Genomic DNA, 16816 nt, shown 5'->3' on the forward strand with positions numbered 1-16816 from the left:
TAGTTCTCGGCGGACACAACATCTTTGTTGGTATGTGGTGCTGAGGATCGAACCCGGGCTGCACGCATGCCAGGCGAGTGCGCTACCGCTTGAGCTACATCCCCAGCCCAGCATAACATGTATTCTTCAAATTATTTTTTGACTAAGTTGCTAATTCCAAATTGACATAGTTCCGATATTCTTAGTGTAAAGATAGCAGAAATCTTACTGTTTGCAAGTATATATTTGACCTGTTCTTTACTATTTTTTGTTTCTCAATTTGTTCTTAAACTTTGAATTGGTTTCATTCAGAGAGCACAAGTGTCAGGACTGCAGGTGGGTCAGTAGTAGAGCACTTACCTAGCATGTGCCAGCCTGAATACAGAGGTTGGAGGGTACTAAAATCAGTTACTGCCTGTTTTTCTGCTCCTAAAACATATTTTTGAGATATCTATAAAAACATATAGTACAAACAAATACATTATTCATTAGTTTATCAAATATTTATTGAATATCTACTGTGTCTACACACTGTTCTAGATGCACAGGGATTTGCATAGTTCCTGGCTTTAAATATCTCATAGTTTAATAAAGTAGATGTATTTTTTAAAGATATTTTTTAGTTGTCAGTGGACCTTTATTTATTTACATGCATTGCTGAGAATTGAACTCAGTGCCTCACACATGCTAGGCAAATGCTCTACCACAGAGCCACAACCCCAGCCCCTAGACGTATGTTTTAATAATAATTCCAATAAGAAGTACTGTAAAATGTTACATCCATAATGAATAAGGCATCCAGAGGATGAAGCAGCCAGTTGGTTTGGAGTGCCTTCTCAAGGATTTTTCATTTGAGCTAGACATAAAGGGTGAATAGGAATTTGCCAGGCAGATCCTAGGATGGAAGCATATTCTGGGCTATAGAAAGAGTACATACAAAGGGATGCTCAGGGGAAATACAAGTATCTCATTTACTGGAGCCTAGTGACTGGGCTGGAAAGTGGAGCTTGTAAAGGTCAACACAGGGTTGTAGAAATTTGAGAGTTTGGAGCGTCCTGCTCCAAATATTCTTGGAATATTTTCAGATGCTCATTGTTTTTAGAATACTAGTGAACTAGAAGTTAGGGAAGCAGTAAGAAAGAACATTATTAGAGTGCCTGGTGGTGCCAGGTAGTGTGGGATACACATCCGTAGTGGGATTTTAGCAGAATCTTATGGGGAAACTGAAAAGGACTCAATAGCTGACTGGAAGGCCCAGGAGAACAGCAGGTGCTTATGTTGTCGCAGGCCAGACTGGTTCCTGTGAGCTCTCTTCTTTCCCAAAATTGGGCCTCATGCACCCAGCCTGCTTTTCTTTTCCCTTTTCAAGCTGCGACACCCACCGTCTTCCCTCAGGTTTTCTCCAAGTGTTCTGTGGAGCTGCATCTCCCTAGCAACACCCTTCTTTGTTACCCTGAATGACAGGCATGTAGGCCTTTTTTTTAAAAAAAAACATTAAAACATGGCATTTTTCTTGTTAAAAAAAAAGTATGTTCATTGTGTAAGATTAACAAAATAAATATTAAAAGGAACATAAAAACTGTCCATAATCTTTACATTCAGAGATGTAATCATTGGTTAATGATTTAATTATTAACATTTTGGTATATAACCTTTAGTCTTTTTATCTGTGAAAATAGAATGAAATGTGTGTGTGTGTGTGTAATGATTTGGGATCTTCCAGAAGTTTTTTTTTTTTTTTTTTTTTAACCATATGTTAGATATTTTATTTTAACCTAAATCACATAATGTACATTCATTTCCTAATATTGTCCAGAGTTTTTATAAGTATAATTCCTGGTCTGTAATTCTGCTTTTCTTTTCTGTATCTGAAAGCAAACCTTCCTTCTGTCTCCAGTTCCTTCCCTTTGGGTACTGGCTCACTAACTTCCACACATGTCATTTTTCTCCATACTTCTGGGCCAGTACAGTCAGAACAAAGTTGAAAGAAATCCCTGTTGTTGAAAGATGATGATTTGCAATTCTGAGAACCTTCGGGCTAGCAACACCCAGCCTTGTGAGTCATAAGTTGCTGAGTGGTCCAGTAATAGGAAGCCTGAAAAGCAATCTTGGGTTTATAAGTTTTGGAATTGAATAGAAGTCCAGTAGACAGAAATTAGGTTGTAGTAGGCTAGAGAATAACCAAGAGGAAAGAAGTGGTCATTGGGAGTATAGATTTTTGAAGACATTTCTGTGAAATAATAGAGGATAGGTTTGTGAGATAAAGGGAGTTTTGAATAAAGTAGAAGAGTAGATAGAGCACTTGTGAGAAGGCCAAATCAAGGAACTAGAAAAAAAACTTTATATTTCTAATACTTCTTTTAAAATCTCAAATATATCAGATGCTGGTATTTATTAAATCTGCATGGCAAGTTTATGGATTTTTCTATTTTCTATATGTTTGAAGTATTTGATAAAAATAAAAAATAACTGGTTTTAATCTTTCACATACTTGAAATTTAAAGAAATTAAAAGGTAACCTGGCCAGGTTTGGTGGTACATGCCTGTAATCCCAGTAGCTCAGGAGGCTGAGGCAGGAGGATGGAGAGTTCAAAGCCAGCCTCAGCAAAAGTGAGGTACTAAGCAACTAAGTGAAACCCTGGTTCTAAATAAAATACAAAATATGGCTCAGTGGCCAAGTGCCCCTGAATTCAATCCTTAGTACCCCCGTTCCTCCCCCCAAAAAAGGTAATCTGTGTGTTAATTAATGGATTATTTTAGTTAACTAGGAATTATCCTCTATGCTGTGCATGAATGATGATTATTTGATGATTTAGAACTCAATTCTTAGCAGTCAAAATATTCTGAACATATTAATTTAGATGTATCTGAAGCATTTCACTGACGTATTTGTTTTTATTATACAACACTATATATCTACAGATTATTAAACCAAAATGGCATCTTTATTAACCCTATGATATATGACCAAAGTGACTGGTTTTTAAAAATAATACTCGATGGTAACATAATTTATTGGCTACTTGTCTCATTTTCTTCAAGTCAAGGGATGTAAATTCCCTGGTGTTTTAGACTTACATTCAGTTTTATATAAACAAGTCATGGAAGCAGTAAGTAAGGACTTATTTTACATAATCAAATCATTCTTGTTTACATGATCAAATCATCATTAAGCTGTGGAAACTAAAATGTTACCAAAAATTCTGTGCGTTTGATCCTTGTGACTGAAATCATTTGAAAGCTCTGTCTTTTCAGAGCTTCTGCTAATCAATTGTATGGCTAATGTACATCATCCTGTTTGTACAAAGACCTGACAGCTGTTGAGCTTCCTGTTGGTCCTCCAACCTTTGTTCTGCTGATGAATTAAAGGGAGGTGGTACACAAGGGGAAGCTGGAGTTTTAAGTTTTTGGGTTTTTTGTTTGTTTGTTTTTTATTTGATTTTTTAAAAATACATGATAGCAGAATACATTACAATTCTTATTACACTTATAGAGCACAGTTTCTCATATCTTTTTATATAAAGTATGTTCATGCCAATTCATGTCTTTTTACATGTACTTTGTTGTTTTTTGCATTACAATTCTTTTTTTTTTTTTTTTTTTTTTTAGAGAGAGAGTGAGAGGAGAGAGAGAGACAGAGAGAGAGAGAGAGAGAGAGAATTTTTAATATTTATTTTTTAGTTCTCGGCGGACACAACATCTTTGTTGGTATGTGGTGCTGAGGATCGAACCCGGGCCGCACGCATGCCAGGCAAGCGCGCTACCGCTTGAGCCACATCCCCAGCCCGCATTACAATTCTTATTACACATATATACGACAATTTTTCATATCTCTGTTTGTATATAAAGTAGGTTGACACCCAATTCGGGTCTTCATACATGTACTTTGGATAATGATGTCCATCACATTCCACTATCCTTGTTGATCCCCTGCCTCCTCCCTTTCCCTCCGACCCCACATTCATATCTAGAATTCATCTATTCCTCCCATGCTCCCCCTCCCTACCCAACTATGAGTCAGCCAATAAGTTTTTGTTTTATAATTTCCCGGTTGTGACGTTTTTTCTTGTTTATGTTCTAAAGTAAAATCACACAGGTGATAAGGTCAAAAAATTGGAAGCAGGAGTTGCCATTAACAAATCCTGAGTGACAGATATTTGGGGATTAAATATTGTGACTTGGCTTTCTTCTTGCCTGAATGACTTTATGTATGATTCATTAATAATATGCCCTATAACTTTCCCCTTCTCGTTGTCAACTCTTCTTATATCCACCCTAGTTAGAAATCAGATAAATGAGAGTCTTATTTGAAATAACAATATATAGGTCAACATATGAACTATAGGAGGTTCTCTTCATTTTTAGAAAGTTTAGTATGTAGACTTTGAACCATTTATTTTTCCTGTTAGTAGGCAAATTTTTATTTCTTTCTTTTGTTTTTGTAAACAGGCAACTTTTTTGTATTATCTGGTTCTTAACTGAATTATATGTTAGCACCAAATAGTTTTTAAAGTTTTTTTGATGTGATAGATTTCAAGCATATACAAGAATAGAATAATTATTTCTCCATACACACATGTGCATGCATGGGCGCACACTAATTATCAAGATTTTGTAGCACTTGCCTCATCTGTTTTCCTTTTTTTTTTTCTTCTTTTCATTGAAGTATTTTGAGCAGCTTTGTAGATCTCAGACATTACGGCTTTTTGCTCCTACTTACTTCTGTGTATGCAACTCAAAACAAAATGTACACTTTCTTATAAAACGAAATGTCACTGTCATATCTCATAAAATCAAGTATTATTCCTTTGGTTAGTGTGCAGTCTATATTCATATTTTCCCATTTCTCTTGTATATTTATGACTCACTCTGAAAGTAACGGTGATGCCACCTTGAACTTTCCTTGTTCCCAGTCTCTTGGGAATCCGTCATGCTGTCATGAAGATCTAGATGTATGGGGATAATCCAGATGAAACCATTGGAAGGGATGTGCTTTAAAACTGGCTTTCTGCAGTACGATTTCTTGTAGCTGCTCATGAAGTCTTTAGGCCTGAGTATGATACCTAGACTGTGAAAGCTAAATAACTTTTCTTAGTAAATGACCAATTCTCAAAGTTACAACAAAGAAGAAGGGAAAGATAAACAGAATCACAGGAGTGAGAACTGGAAGGAAACTCTGGAAATCATTAAGGTCAGCCTGTTGCTGGAATTAATTCTAATACAAAATTTAACCCATTTGAGTACCTGTATATATTTTTTGAAACAAGGAGATGCTTGGGAGGCAGAGAAAGGGATTAGGGAATGTTGTTCACTGATTATGCTTTGCTAATCTCCTTTCTTATCACCTCTGTTCTCAATGAACACAGTGTGTAAAGAAGCACCTCAGAATAAAGCAGGCCTGGCATATAGTGAGGGACTGAAGTAGGAACAACTTAACAAGGGATACTTGGAAATATTATATTTTAATGTGTAAATTGTACTTTTTCTTTTTCAATTTCATTGAAAATTGGAATGGCATTTCTCATTGTTTTGGCCAGCTGAATAAAAAGCAAATCTTCTTGGTTCTAATCAGGACCAGGAAGAATGTATACAGTTCTCAATAAACAAAACAAAGTAATAATAACAATAATAGAATTTCAAGCAACATTTGCCATTGATGATAGATCATCAGCATCATATTTGTATATGAAAGATAGTATCATTTTAGGTTGATTTATTTGCTTTCAACTAAGTAGAGCTAGCTTGAGCTCAGTGTTTAATTGAATCTTTTTTTTTAATTTCAGTGTGGTAATTCCCTTAGTTGAGGATCTCTTACTAAAGGAGAAAACTGTTCCTCTTAAGAGTTTGAAAAAAAAAAAATTGTGTTTTACTGGTTATTTTCCTACTGTTGCTTTTTCTTTTTTTTTTTCTTCTTTAGCTAGTATGCAAGGCTTGTGCATACTAGGCAAGTGCTGAACCACTGAACTACATCCCTAGTTCTATTTTAATTTTTTTTATGTTCTTTTAAAATTATATTAAACTTTTATAATTCTTTTAAAATTATATTTCTTCCCTGACTTTTTCATTATCCTTATTTTATATTTTAATATTTATATTCACTTAGAATTTTGTCTATAAAAATAAAACACAAATTGGAAGAAAACCTAAGAGTGGTTTTTTTAGTATAAGTGCTAAATCTATATTATATGTGGTTCTTCAGTCAACCTTTTGAAAAAACTATGCAGTGAAATGTAACTCATTTTTGAAGATAATTCAAGAATGATAAATCAAAAAATTAATTTCAAGGTTTGAAGATCATGAGAACAAAGTCATAAATGTTAAAATTAATGAAGATTTTTTTTTTCAACTTGAACAAGAATTTGTTAAACATCTGTATTGATGCATGATAAGTTTTTACATAATACTTAATAGAAGCTGGGCATGGTAGAGTATGCCTGTAATCCTAGCAACTCAGGAGGATCTCAAGTTCAAAGTCAGCCTCAGCAACTTAGTGAGACCTTGAAGTCTCCAAATAAAAAAATAAAAGGGTTGGGGATGTGATCAGTGGTTAAGCATCCCTGGGTTCAATCCCCTGTACCAAAAAGAAAGAAAAAAAAAAGTCTTAATAGATTTTCTTAAAGGTTAGTTTTTGGCTTTTGAATATACTCTCGTTTTCATCTCAATCACTGTATTAAAGATGACAGTACTTTGCCTTGAATAAATTTAATGTTTCAGGAGGTACAAAGCTAATCAAAGTCAAATTTCAGGAAAAGGTTATTTTTGTACTTACAATTAGGACAAAAACATGCAAGATTTTTCTGTCTTGTAATTTTTTTTTGAGACTTGGGTACTCTTTAATTTTCAAATTCCCTTTTTTTAGTTTTAATAATGGGTAGTTTGTCACTAGCAGTAATGGAAAAATAAAGTATGGAGTATAACACAGTTATTCTTTTTTATCTTTTTCACTATGATTTTCTTTGGTAAAAGAGTAGGCCAGGCAGGATAAAATGGCACACCACTGTGATCCCAGCAACTTTGGAAACTGCAGGAATATCATAAGTTCAACCCCAGACAGGGCAACTTGAGACCCTGTCTCAAAGGTCTGTGAGTGTATCTCAGTGATAGAGTGCCCTGAGTTCTTTCTTTAGTACTACCCTAAAAAGTTAAAAAAATAAATAAAAAATAGTCTGGAATGGGGGAAGAGTTGTTATTTAATGGATCTGGAGTTTCAGACATGCAAGACCAAAAAGTTCTGGAGATCTGTTTTACAATAATGTAAATATGTGACACTACTCATCTGTATGTCAAATGGTCAATTTTATTTGCATGTTTTTTGCCACAATATAAAAATAACAACAGTGGGGCTGGGGCTGTAGCTCAGTGGCAGAGCGCTTGCCTAGCATGTGTGAGGCACTGGGTTTGATCCTTAGCACCACATAAAAGTAAACAAATATATAAAGGTATGCTATTCATCTACAACTAAATAAAATAAAATAAAAAGCAACAAAAATAATAGGCTAGATGTGAAATTTGAAAAAAGAAACATTAATCTTTGTAGTGTCTTCTTTAAATAACTCAGAGTTTATTGTTTTGCCTTTTTTTATTCTTTGTTAAGTTTATAAATCCCAACCTGTTAAAGGAAAATACAGAGGCTTTGGGAAATTTTTACTTCATTGAGTAATTATGGTGACATCTTCATCTGTACTCTTCAGAAATGTGAATTTTCTTAGCCATAAGAGATTAAATTCTAGTGTCTTCCCAAACAGGCATGAAAGAGAAAACCTGATTATGGTTTGAGTGTGTTAGGTAGCAGTATTGCATGATGGTGATGCAAATAAATAGTTCAGGAAAAGCATTTGCTTTAAACAGGTATCTTCTATTTTGACCTCTATTTTGGCAGATTAAAAAAAAACAAACAAACACACACACACAAAAAAAAACCACTGGGTTTTGTTTTGTTTTGTTGTAGTGCTGGGTATAAAACCCAAGACCTCATGAATGCTGGGCAAGTGCTCTATCGCTGAGCACTCAGCTCATAAAAGACTGTTTTGAAAAATATCAGGTGTGGGCTGGGGTTGTGGCTTAGTGGTAGAATGCTAGTCTCACACGTGTGAGGCCTTGGGTTCCATCCTCAGCAGATATGCTTACACACCTTGGTAGTTCTGCCAGTTTAAGCTGGTTTCCCAGTCTTGTCTTTATCACTTTCTCACTGTATCTTTTCTAAAGGAAAAGCAGCCCTGATTTATACATCTATAATCAGCTTGAGTTCAGTTAGTTATTAAGAAGTATTGATGTGAAGTACTTTTAGAACTATAATACACAAATATAATATTCTTTTTTTATGCATAGTTTTAAGTATCAAGACTAAATTATTTGATCCTCTTTTTCTTTATGTAAAAAAATTTAGGGCTGGGGTTGTGGCTCAGTGGTAGAGTGCTTGCAAGGCACTGGGTTCGATCCTCAGCACCACACACACAGAAAATAAATAAATAAAAGTATTGTGTCCAACTATAACTAAATTTTTTTTTTTTAATTTTAAAACACTGACTTTTTAAAATGTGTTTTTCAGTACTAGGAACTGAACCCAGAGGTGCTCTACCACAAAGCTACATACTCAGCCCTTTTTATTTTTTGAGAATCTTGCAAAATTTGTTCAGATTTTGATTTTTATATGTATCTTTGATTCTCTTCCATTTTGGGTAAGTTAATCCTTCCAAATCAATGGGTTTAATATTATATTATTTAAGCTCCACTTTGTAGAAAATGAAATGTAACAGTAGTAAAAATAACAAAAATGAATGTTTATTGAAGACTCAACTTTGTGCCAAGCACTATTCTAAGTGTGTTAAACACAGCCAGTTTGGCTTTAGATTTCATTAACCTTTCTACCATTTATTACCTGCAATATTGATGTCCTTAGTTGAGCCAATTTCAGAGAGCATCACCTAGAAAAATCCATTGTTAGCAAATAGTAATAATAAATGTATACTCTTTATATATAGTTACTCTCTATGTAACATAAACTAGAATATATAGTACTGTGTAAATATATATGTATATCATATATAATAATACATGTTTGTGTACAATTACTGTATAGTATGTATAAGATATACATATAGATATTATATACTGTAAATATTTACTCCATTATTCAATGGCAGAGTAGTTATTTTCATATTTCAATCCCAATTCAGCATCAAACCTTGAGTATGCAAAAAACATAGAAAGTTAAAATTTTGTTAATTTTGATGCATTAATAATCATTTCCTTATAATTCCTGGCATCAGTAGCCATTCTGTCTGTTCTGGGACCAGGAGTAGCTTTAGAATTATACTTTTTAAGATGAGGAGAGGGTATGATATGTCAAGATCATTGTAATGTTTTGAGCAACTAATAAAAAAATAAAAAAAAAAAAGATGAGGAAAGGACTGGGAAATGTGACTCAGTGGTAGAGCATTTGCCTGAAGTGTATGAGGCCCTGGGTTTGATCCTTGGACACACACACACACATACACACAAAGATAAGGAAATCAATCTCATTGTTGTTTAACAAAATGAATTTAAGAGTTTTCCTGGCAAGAAGCTGTTATACCCACCAAATTAGAAACCATAGTTATTACTATTTTTTTAAAATTCTGGTTTTAAAAAGAGAAACATAGCAAAGTTTATAGTCTTAACCATTTTTAAGCATACTGAAGTTTTTCATCTTGTAAATGTGAAACTTTGTACCTATCACACAATTTTTTTACCTTTTTACTTTCCCCTAGTCCCTTGTAAGCCCATTCTACTTTATACTTCTATGAATTTGACTAGCTTTCTCCTATACCTATAATCATAGTATTTTTCTTTTTGTTATTGGTTTACTTAACATAATTTTCTCAAGGTTTACCCATGAAGCATGTGATGAGATTTTCTTCCTTTTATAGTGTGAATACAATATTCCACAGTATGGATACATTGTATTTTATTATCGCTGTTTTAAGGGTTTTCTTTTTTTTTTTTTTTTGCCAAATCAGTATTCTCAAGTTATACCAAGTGATAGAAGAAATGCAGTAGGATAGCACATATTAATTTCATTTTGACTGGTTACTGTACATTGCTATAAATAGTTGATTTAGGTCAGAAATAAAGACTAACATGAAATTTTGGACAAGTGGGTTTTAGGCATTTATTATGTGATTTCTGGTTTTGGGCATGCACATTTCCATACATTATTAGAGATTATCTGTTATTATTATTAAGAACAATTTTAACATTCATTGTTTGGCCTTATAAAGATGTTTTCAGTATAATAGCTGTTTTGGGCTCAGGATCACACTATAATCTACTTTTCTATGTACATTTATTATTCTGTAATACATTTGGCTAGTAAATTATGATCAGTTTCTTAATGAAATCAAATACAAGATTGGCTTTTAAAAATTCTAGGGGGCCAGGCATGGTTGATGCATACCTGTGATCCCAGCTACTCAGGAGGCTGAGGCAGAAGGATCACAATTTTCAGGGCAGCCTGAGCAATTTAGGGAGATCCTGTCTCAAAAGATAAAAGGATGTGGGAATTTAGCTCAGTGGTGAAGGGCTCTTGGGCTCAATTCCCTAGTAACTGATGAAATAAAAATTCTGAAGGGCTGGCTCAGTTGTAGAATGCTTGTCTAGCATGCCCAAGGCCCTGTATTTAATCCTTAGCACTGCCAAAAAAAAAAAAATTAATATAAATAAATTAAAAAATAAAAGTTCTAGAGTTAAAAGGTTTTTAAATTGTATCAGACCATATGCATTTTCAAAATACTTTTATAAATATGTGATGTAGCTGGGTATGGTGGTGCACGTCTATAATCCCAGTGGCTCAGGAGGCTGAGACAGAAAGATCACGAGTTCAAAGCCAACTTCAGCAGTTTAGCAAGGCACTAAAACTCAGTGAAACACTATCTCTAAATAAAATACAAAATAAGGCTGGGGATGTGGCTCAGTGGTCTAGTGCCCCTGAATTCAATTTCTGGTATCCCCCAATACATATATATGAGTGATGTACATTAAATGTCTCATAGTAGTTAGAATATAAAATGATGTTCCAAATACTGTAAATAGAAAATTCAGGATACTATAAGGGTTGGCTAGGAGGGAAACAAAAATAAAAAAAAAATATATATATATATGCTAAGAACATTATCAAAATAGAAGCTTTAAACTATGTATAACTAAGACTAACTTGATTATGATATTTGCTTTGCTTTCAAAAGGTAAATTTTTTAGAGACATAAAATTTGTCCATTTATATTTACAATACCAGAAACAGTGACCACCTTCCCAATTTTATTCAGATTATAGGTTTCAGATAATATTTATTTAAGCCTTAGGTACACATGCAAAAAAAAGTTTGAGGTGCTGGGGTTGTAGTTCAGTAGTACAGTACTTGCCTAGCATTTGTGAGGCACTGGGTTCCATCCTCAGCACCAAATAAAGGTATTGTGTCCATGTACAACTAAAAAAAATATTTTTTAAAAAATTTAAGGCAATATTTCTTTAGAATTATTACAAAAAGTAGATATAAAATATATCTTATACATGACTAGTTTATTAACAGATATTTTCAGTTGCTATACTCAAGGTAAAACTAAGTAAAATTTAATTCCATTGATTTTGCAGTTTATTAGCCACACTATCAAAAAAAAAAAAAAAACCTAAACAACCCGCCCCCCAAAAATGCTAAATGGGAAGGAAAACACTTAAAATGCTGCAATGAGGACTAACTCTATGTTTTGGATTTCCAGTTTGTTTTTGTCTTCATTTGGCCCAAGTAAATATGAGTGTTTTAGAAAGCAAAAGTGTTTTGCATCTTCATCAAGTATTCAATTAATATTAGTTTTTATTTTCCTGTTTCAACCTTAACATATTTGAGATTTTTTAAACACTGTTTTTTTTTCAAAGAAGAAAAAGATAGTTGAATTCTGTTTTAATACACAGAAATCAAGATAGCTTTCAATGTTTTGCTCAGATTGTTAATGGATTTTCATTATAGTCCTTGACATTAAAGTAGTTGATCTGGAGATTTGATTTTGCTTGCAGCAGAGTTGATAGAGTAGTCTGCTATATTGTCAATTCACATCTTTTTAGTCCTTTATTAACTGTTTTGAATGCAGGCCCAGTAGCTCTGTGACATTCACAGCTGTACTGTGACATCATAAACCCCAACGTGAGGGAACCTAGCTACAGATTGGAGCTAGTCTACTAGGTGCTAATCAAATGCTGTGTTACAACATTGTGAGGTTTTCCCAGTTTTAAGCGTCATTATTAGGATTTTTTTAATTGCAAAGCCAAGTAAGGCATCACCTTAACCTATTTCTTCAGATTAACTACTGTCTGTAGTGGGATTTTTCAGTGGATGTGGTGGCATCAGCATAATCTATGTTTCAGGCATCCTATAGAAGAAGATTATTCTTCAGGGGATCTGGAAAAAAAGGTAAATAATATCTACTCTGAATTCATTGTACATAGTTTTAAAGCCTCATAAAAAGAGGTATAAAGTTATAAAATATGTTCTTTGAATGTTTTTAAATTGTCTTAGCACTTGCCTACTTGGTTATTGGAATGTGATGAATACACTTCTAGATCTTACTGTCACTTTCTCCTTCTCTTCAGATTTCTCTTTATGCTTTTTGTGCAGATATCTACTCTTCTGAGACATTAAACTTTTCACACAAATATCCTCCTTTCACACTCCCCCTACCTTGTCACTCTCCAATCCCTTACCCTGCTTTATTTTTATTTAAAGAATTAAGCAGCACCCAAAATTATGTATTTGTTTCTTCATCCTTTTTTTTTTTCCTCCTAATCTGGAAGGGCAGGGACTTTTTTTGTTCACTGCTAAATCCCCACTGTCTAAACACACAGCAGGCTCCCAGGAAATATTGTTGAATAAATAAGAATGAGTTGATTCATAAATATGGTGTATTCCATTGATATTTTTACTTATAAAAGAGTCTTAGGATGAATGTTTGATATCATAGAAAGTTCTCCATTTATACCTGTGGTAAATAAACATGTTTTAGTGTAACTGAATTTTGTTTGGTTTTCCTATAAAAGTAGTGTTTTTAGGAAAGACTTAACTCCTTTCTGTTTCCAAAGCTTTTTGAGAATCCTGTTTGTACATTGCAAATAAATTATCGTATTCCTTATAGATTGCTGTTTGTCAGTATTATTCAGATCTTTCTTTTGTTTTTCAAATCATTTTTCTTTTCTGAGTTCTAAGTCAGTAACCATTCCCTTAATTCTCCTTGCCTAGTAAACATTTTTACATGATTGTCCTCCTTGCTTTAATCCTTACCTGCCTAACTGCCTCTGTCACCTTACCTAAAGCAAAATGATGCTTCTTTACTTACCCTTTTGTTTGGCTTTGGGGGCATCATGCATATATGTTCTTGAATCATCACTCTTATTACTTCTGTGCTATTTATGTACCATACCTTACTTTGAGGGCAGCCAAATATTCAGATGTAACCCATGCAATCAGTATAATAATATAATAATAATGCTCAGATGTTAAGGGTAGGGAGCTATATTAATTTTTTAATGATGTTTAGCCTGTAAACTCAATACAGTTATAGGCTTAATACTTATTGCTTCCTCAGTTTTGGTGAAGTCAGTGAGAATATAGAACGTCAGTTTCCTTTTTTAGAAGGATACATCTGAATTCTAAGGTTTAGGGCATATTATTTGTGCTGTTTCTCAGAATTTATTTTAAATAAATTTATTTTAAATAAAGAAAGTTGTCTTATGAGCCTCTACACTGTCCAGAATTTGAACATAACAGAAGTTTCTTTGCAGTTATGGAATCCATGTAGCTTATTTCCAGAATTCTAGTAGTACAGTCTATGTTAGGAGAACATTCTTTTCTGCAGCAGGTTTTTTTGACACTACACCGTTTTTGATAGATCTGTTGTTTAATAAAGTAATGAGAATTGTACTTGAAAGACAGCTAAACTATCTGAAAGCAAGATTTATATTTAACAAAAGCTATGAGTTGTTCTTGAATTGTTTTTTTTTTGTTTGTTTTTAGTTCTTCAAAATAATCTCATCTGTTTGAAGCTAGAGCATTTCCCCACAGAAATTTAATATGGGCACTGCATTTACCTGCCACCCTAATCCACAGGTCCACTTTGGGGCATACTCATAGTATTCTTGGATTCCCCTGCTCCTTCCATTTTAAGTTCATTGTCTTCAGATATTTTACTCTCTATATGTATTTTTCAAAGCAAAACATTGAGAGTCATTTGCTATCTGACAGAGTATCTCTGAGAACTCTTTAATTCTAGAGAAAATCTTTTGACTTGGGAAAATGTAATATCTTACAATTTTCCACCACTAGCCAGGCACTTGAAAGGTTGAGATGGGAAGATCACTTGTCAGGAAGTTCAAGATCAGCCTTAGAAAAATAGTGAGACCCCACTTAAAAAAAAAAATCCAGTAAAGGAAAAGCAAATATTCATACCTTTTCTACTTCCCTCCAGATGACCCACACACATGGTGGTCAATGGACAAGAACAGAGGAGCACCATATAATCTAGGGAGCTAGCCCACAAATCTAATTGTAAAGTTTCTCTCCCTCCTCTGAAATGATAGAAGCTGAGCAATCAAGCCTTTTTTTTGGGTTACAAAATCTTTTTGGCTTTTTTCTTTCATTTTTCATATAAGTTAGAAAGCTTAATTATATCTTGCCAGTCTCTGACATATGAGCTTCTATCAGGCTTACTGGACATGAGTGTTTTGGCTATACTGCTACATTTGAGTTGAAATCTCAGCCTGTTTTGGTACTCTATTCTTTAAGCTGAAAGTCAGGGTATAGGGGATATGTTAGAATAGAGCACCACTTTTCAACGTGTGATGCACAGAACCTTGGGTGAGATGCTGAAGATGCTTTCAGAAGGTTTGCTAGGGCACCACTTTTATTTATTTATTTTTTTTACAATACTAAGATATTTCAACATTTGCACTAATGATACAAAAACAATAGTGGGTAAACTAGTGGTCTTAGCTTCAGTCAAATCAGTGGCACTGAACTGTATGAGTATCATATTCTCTCCTCCCCCACTTCTTCTTTTTCATCTTTTTTTTTTTTTAAGTATTGGGAATCCAACCCAGGGCCTCCCACATGCTAGGCGAGCGCTTGGTGCTCTGCTATTGAGCTCTAACCCCAGCCCAGTCATTGTATTCTTAACTGCCATTTGCTTGCAGTTAAAACAAAACCAGTTTCAGTTAAGAACATCCTCAATGAAGCAGTAAAAATTGTCAGTTGCTTAAATCTTGACCCTGAGTACATATCTATGTCGTGAAGTAGAATGTTCACAGAAAGCACTTCTGTTGTATACTGAAGACATGATGTTGTTGAGGAAACGTGTTATTGTTTGAATAGCAAGGCGAATTGGCTGGGTTTTGGCTGTACATAATTTTTTTTTCCCTCAAAAAAATGACTAACAGCCAGATTAAGGCTATTTAAACTTGAAGGTATTTTCCCAAAAACCAAGTGAAGGACAACAACTATTAAGTGTTTATTGGCAATAATCAAATTCAGGGTTTTAAGCAGAAATTTTAAAATTTGGAAAACCTGCATCTGCCATTGTGACAGTATTTGCAGTTTTCTGATGAAGTTTGTGCTGTTTTAGTGAATTGATTTTTGACAGTGTATCATGAAATACGTCAGTATTTGGACAATCTAGCCAAAGTTTCCCAGATAACTAGTGCATGATGTTAACAAGATCTTGAATGGGTAAAAGATCCATCCAAAGTACATGATAGTGTTTTTTTAATTTTTAATTTTTTTTTTATGTTTTAGTTGTCGCTGGACCTTTATTTTATTTATTTATATGTGGTGCTGAGAATCAACCCCAGTGCCTCACAATGCTAAGCAAGTGCTCTTTTACTGAGCTACAACCCCAGCTCAGACTAGTGGGTTTTGATGTAACTGATAGGGTTTCAGATTGCACATTGCAACTAAACTTTGAAAAACTTCCACTTGTCCAGTTTTGATGTTTATCAAAAAAGATTATCTATGTTTTCTGGGAAAGCTATTATAAGAGTGCAGTAACACATGCCTGTAATCCTAGCAACTTGGGAGGAGGCTGAAGCAGGAAGATCACAAATTCAAGGTCAGCCTAAGAAACCTAGCAAGATTATATCTCAGTTCCTCAGAAAACTTGAAATGGATCCACCATTTGACCCAGCTGTCCCACTCCTTGGTTTATACCCAAAGGACCAAAAATCAGCATACCATAATGATGCAGCCACACCAATATTTATAGCAGCTCAATTCACAATAGCTAAACTATGGAACCAATCTATGTGTCCTTCAGTAGATGAATGGATAAAGAAAATATGATATATATTCAGTAGAATATTACTCAGCTTTAAAGAAGAAAGAAATTATTGCATTTGCCAGTAAATGGATGGAGTTGGAGAATATCATGCTAGGCGAAATAAGCCAATTCTCCCACTAAAAAAACAAAGGCCGAATGTTTGTTTCCTCTAATGTGTGGATGCTTAATTCACAATGTGTGTGGGGGGTACTAGAGAAGAATAGAGTTCCTTAGATTAGGTAGAGGGAAGTGAAAGGAGGGGAGAGGATGGGGGATATGGGGATATGAAGGAAAGTAGAATATAACAGACATTATACTCTATGTATATATGTGACTGCATGACTAATTTGATTCTACAACTTGTATGCTCTGAAAAATGAGAAATTATATCCCATCTATGTATGATATATCAAAGTGCATGAATGCATTCTACTGTCATATATAACTTAATTAAGACCTATCTCAAAATAATATTTAAAAAAGGACTGGGGGGGGAAAGGGTTGGG

General features: G+C 34.0%; 1 protein-coding gene across 18 annotated transcripts in view; it reads left to right on the top strand.

The window, feature by feature from the left end:
- Positions 1-16816, top strand: part of Crem (cAMP responsive element modulator) — a 79699-nt gene that overhangs the window by 20433 nt on the left and 42450 nt on the right. For 3 of the 18 annotated variants that reach the window (XM_026409114.2, XM_026409115.2, XM_026409091.2), the window contains exon 1: positions 12344-12421. The exons of the other annotated variants lie outside the window; for them this stretch is intronic. In XM_026409114.2, the coding sequence (XP_026264899.1) occupies positions 12344-12421 (78 nt within the window). Of the gene's footprint in view, positions 1-12343; positions 12422-16816 lie in introns of those variants that run through there. 18 annotated transcript variants of the gene reach the window in all.

The sequence above is a fragment of the Urocitellus parryii genome, chromosome 9 (genome assembly GCF_045843805.1).
Source record: "Urocitellus parryii isolate mUroPar1 chromosome 9, mUroPar1.hap1, whole genome shotgun sequence".
Lineage (NCBI taxonomy): Eukaryota > Metazoa > Chordata > Mammalia > Rodentia > Sciuridae > Urocitellus > Urocitellus parryii.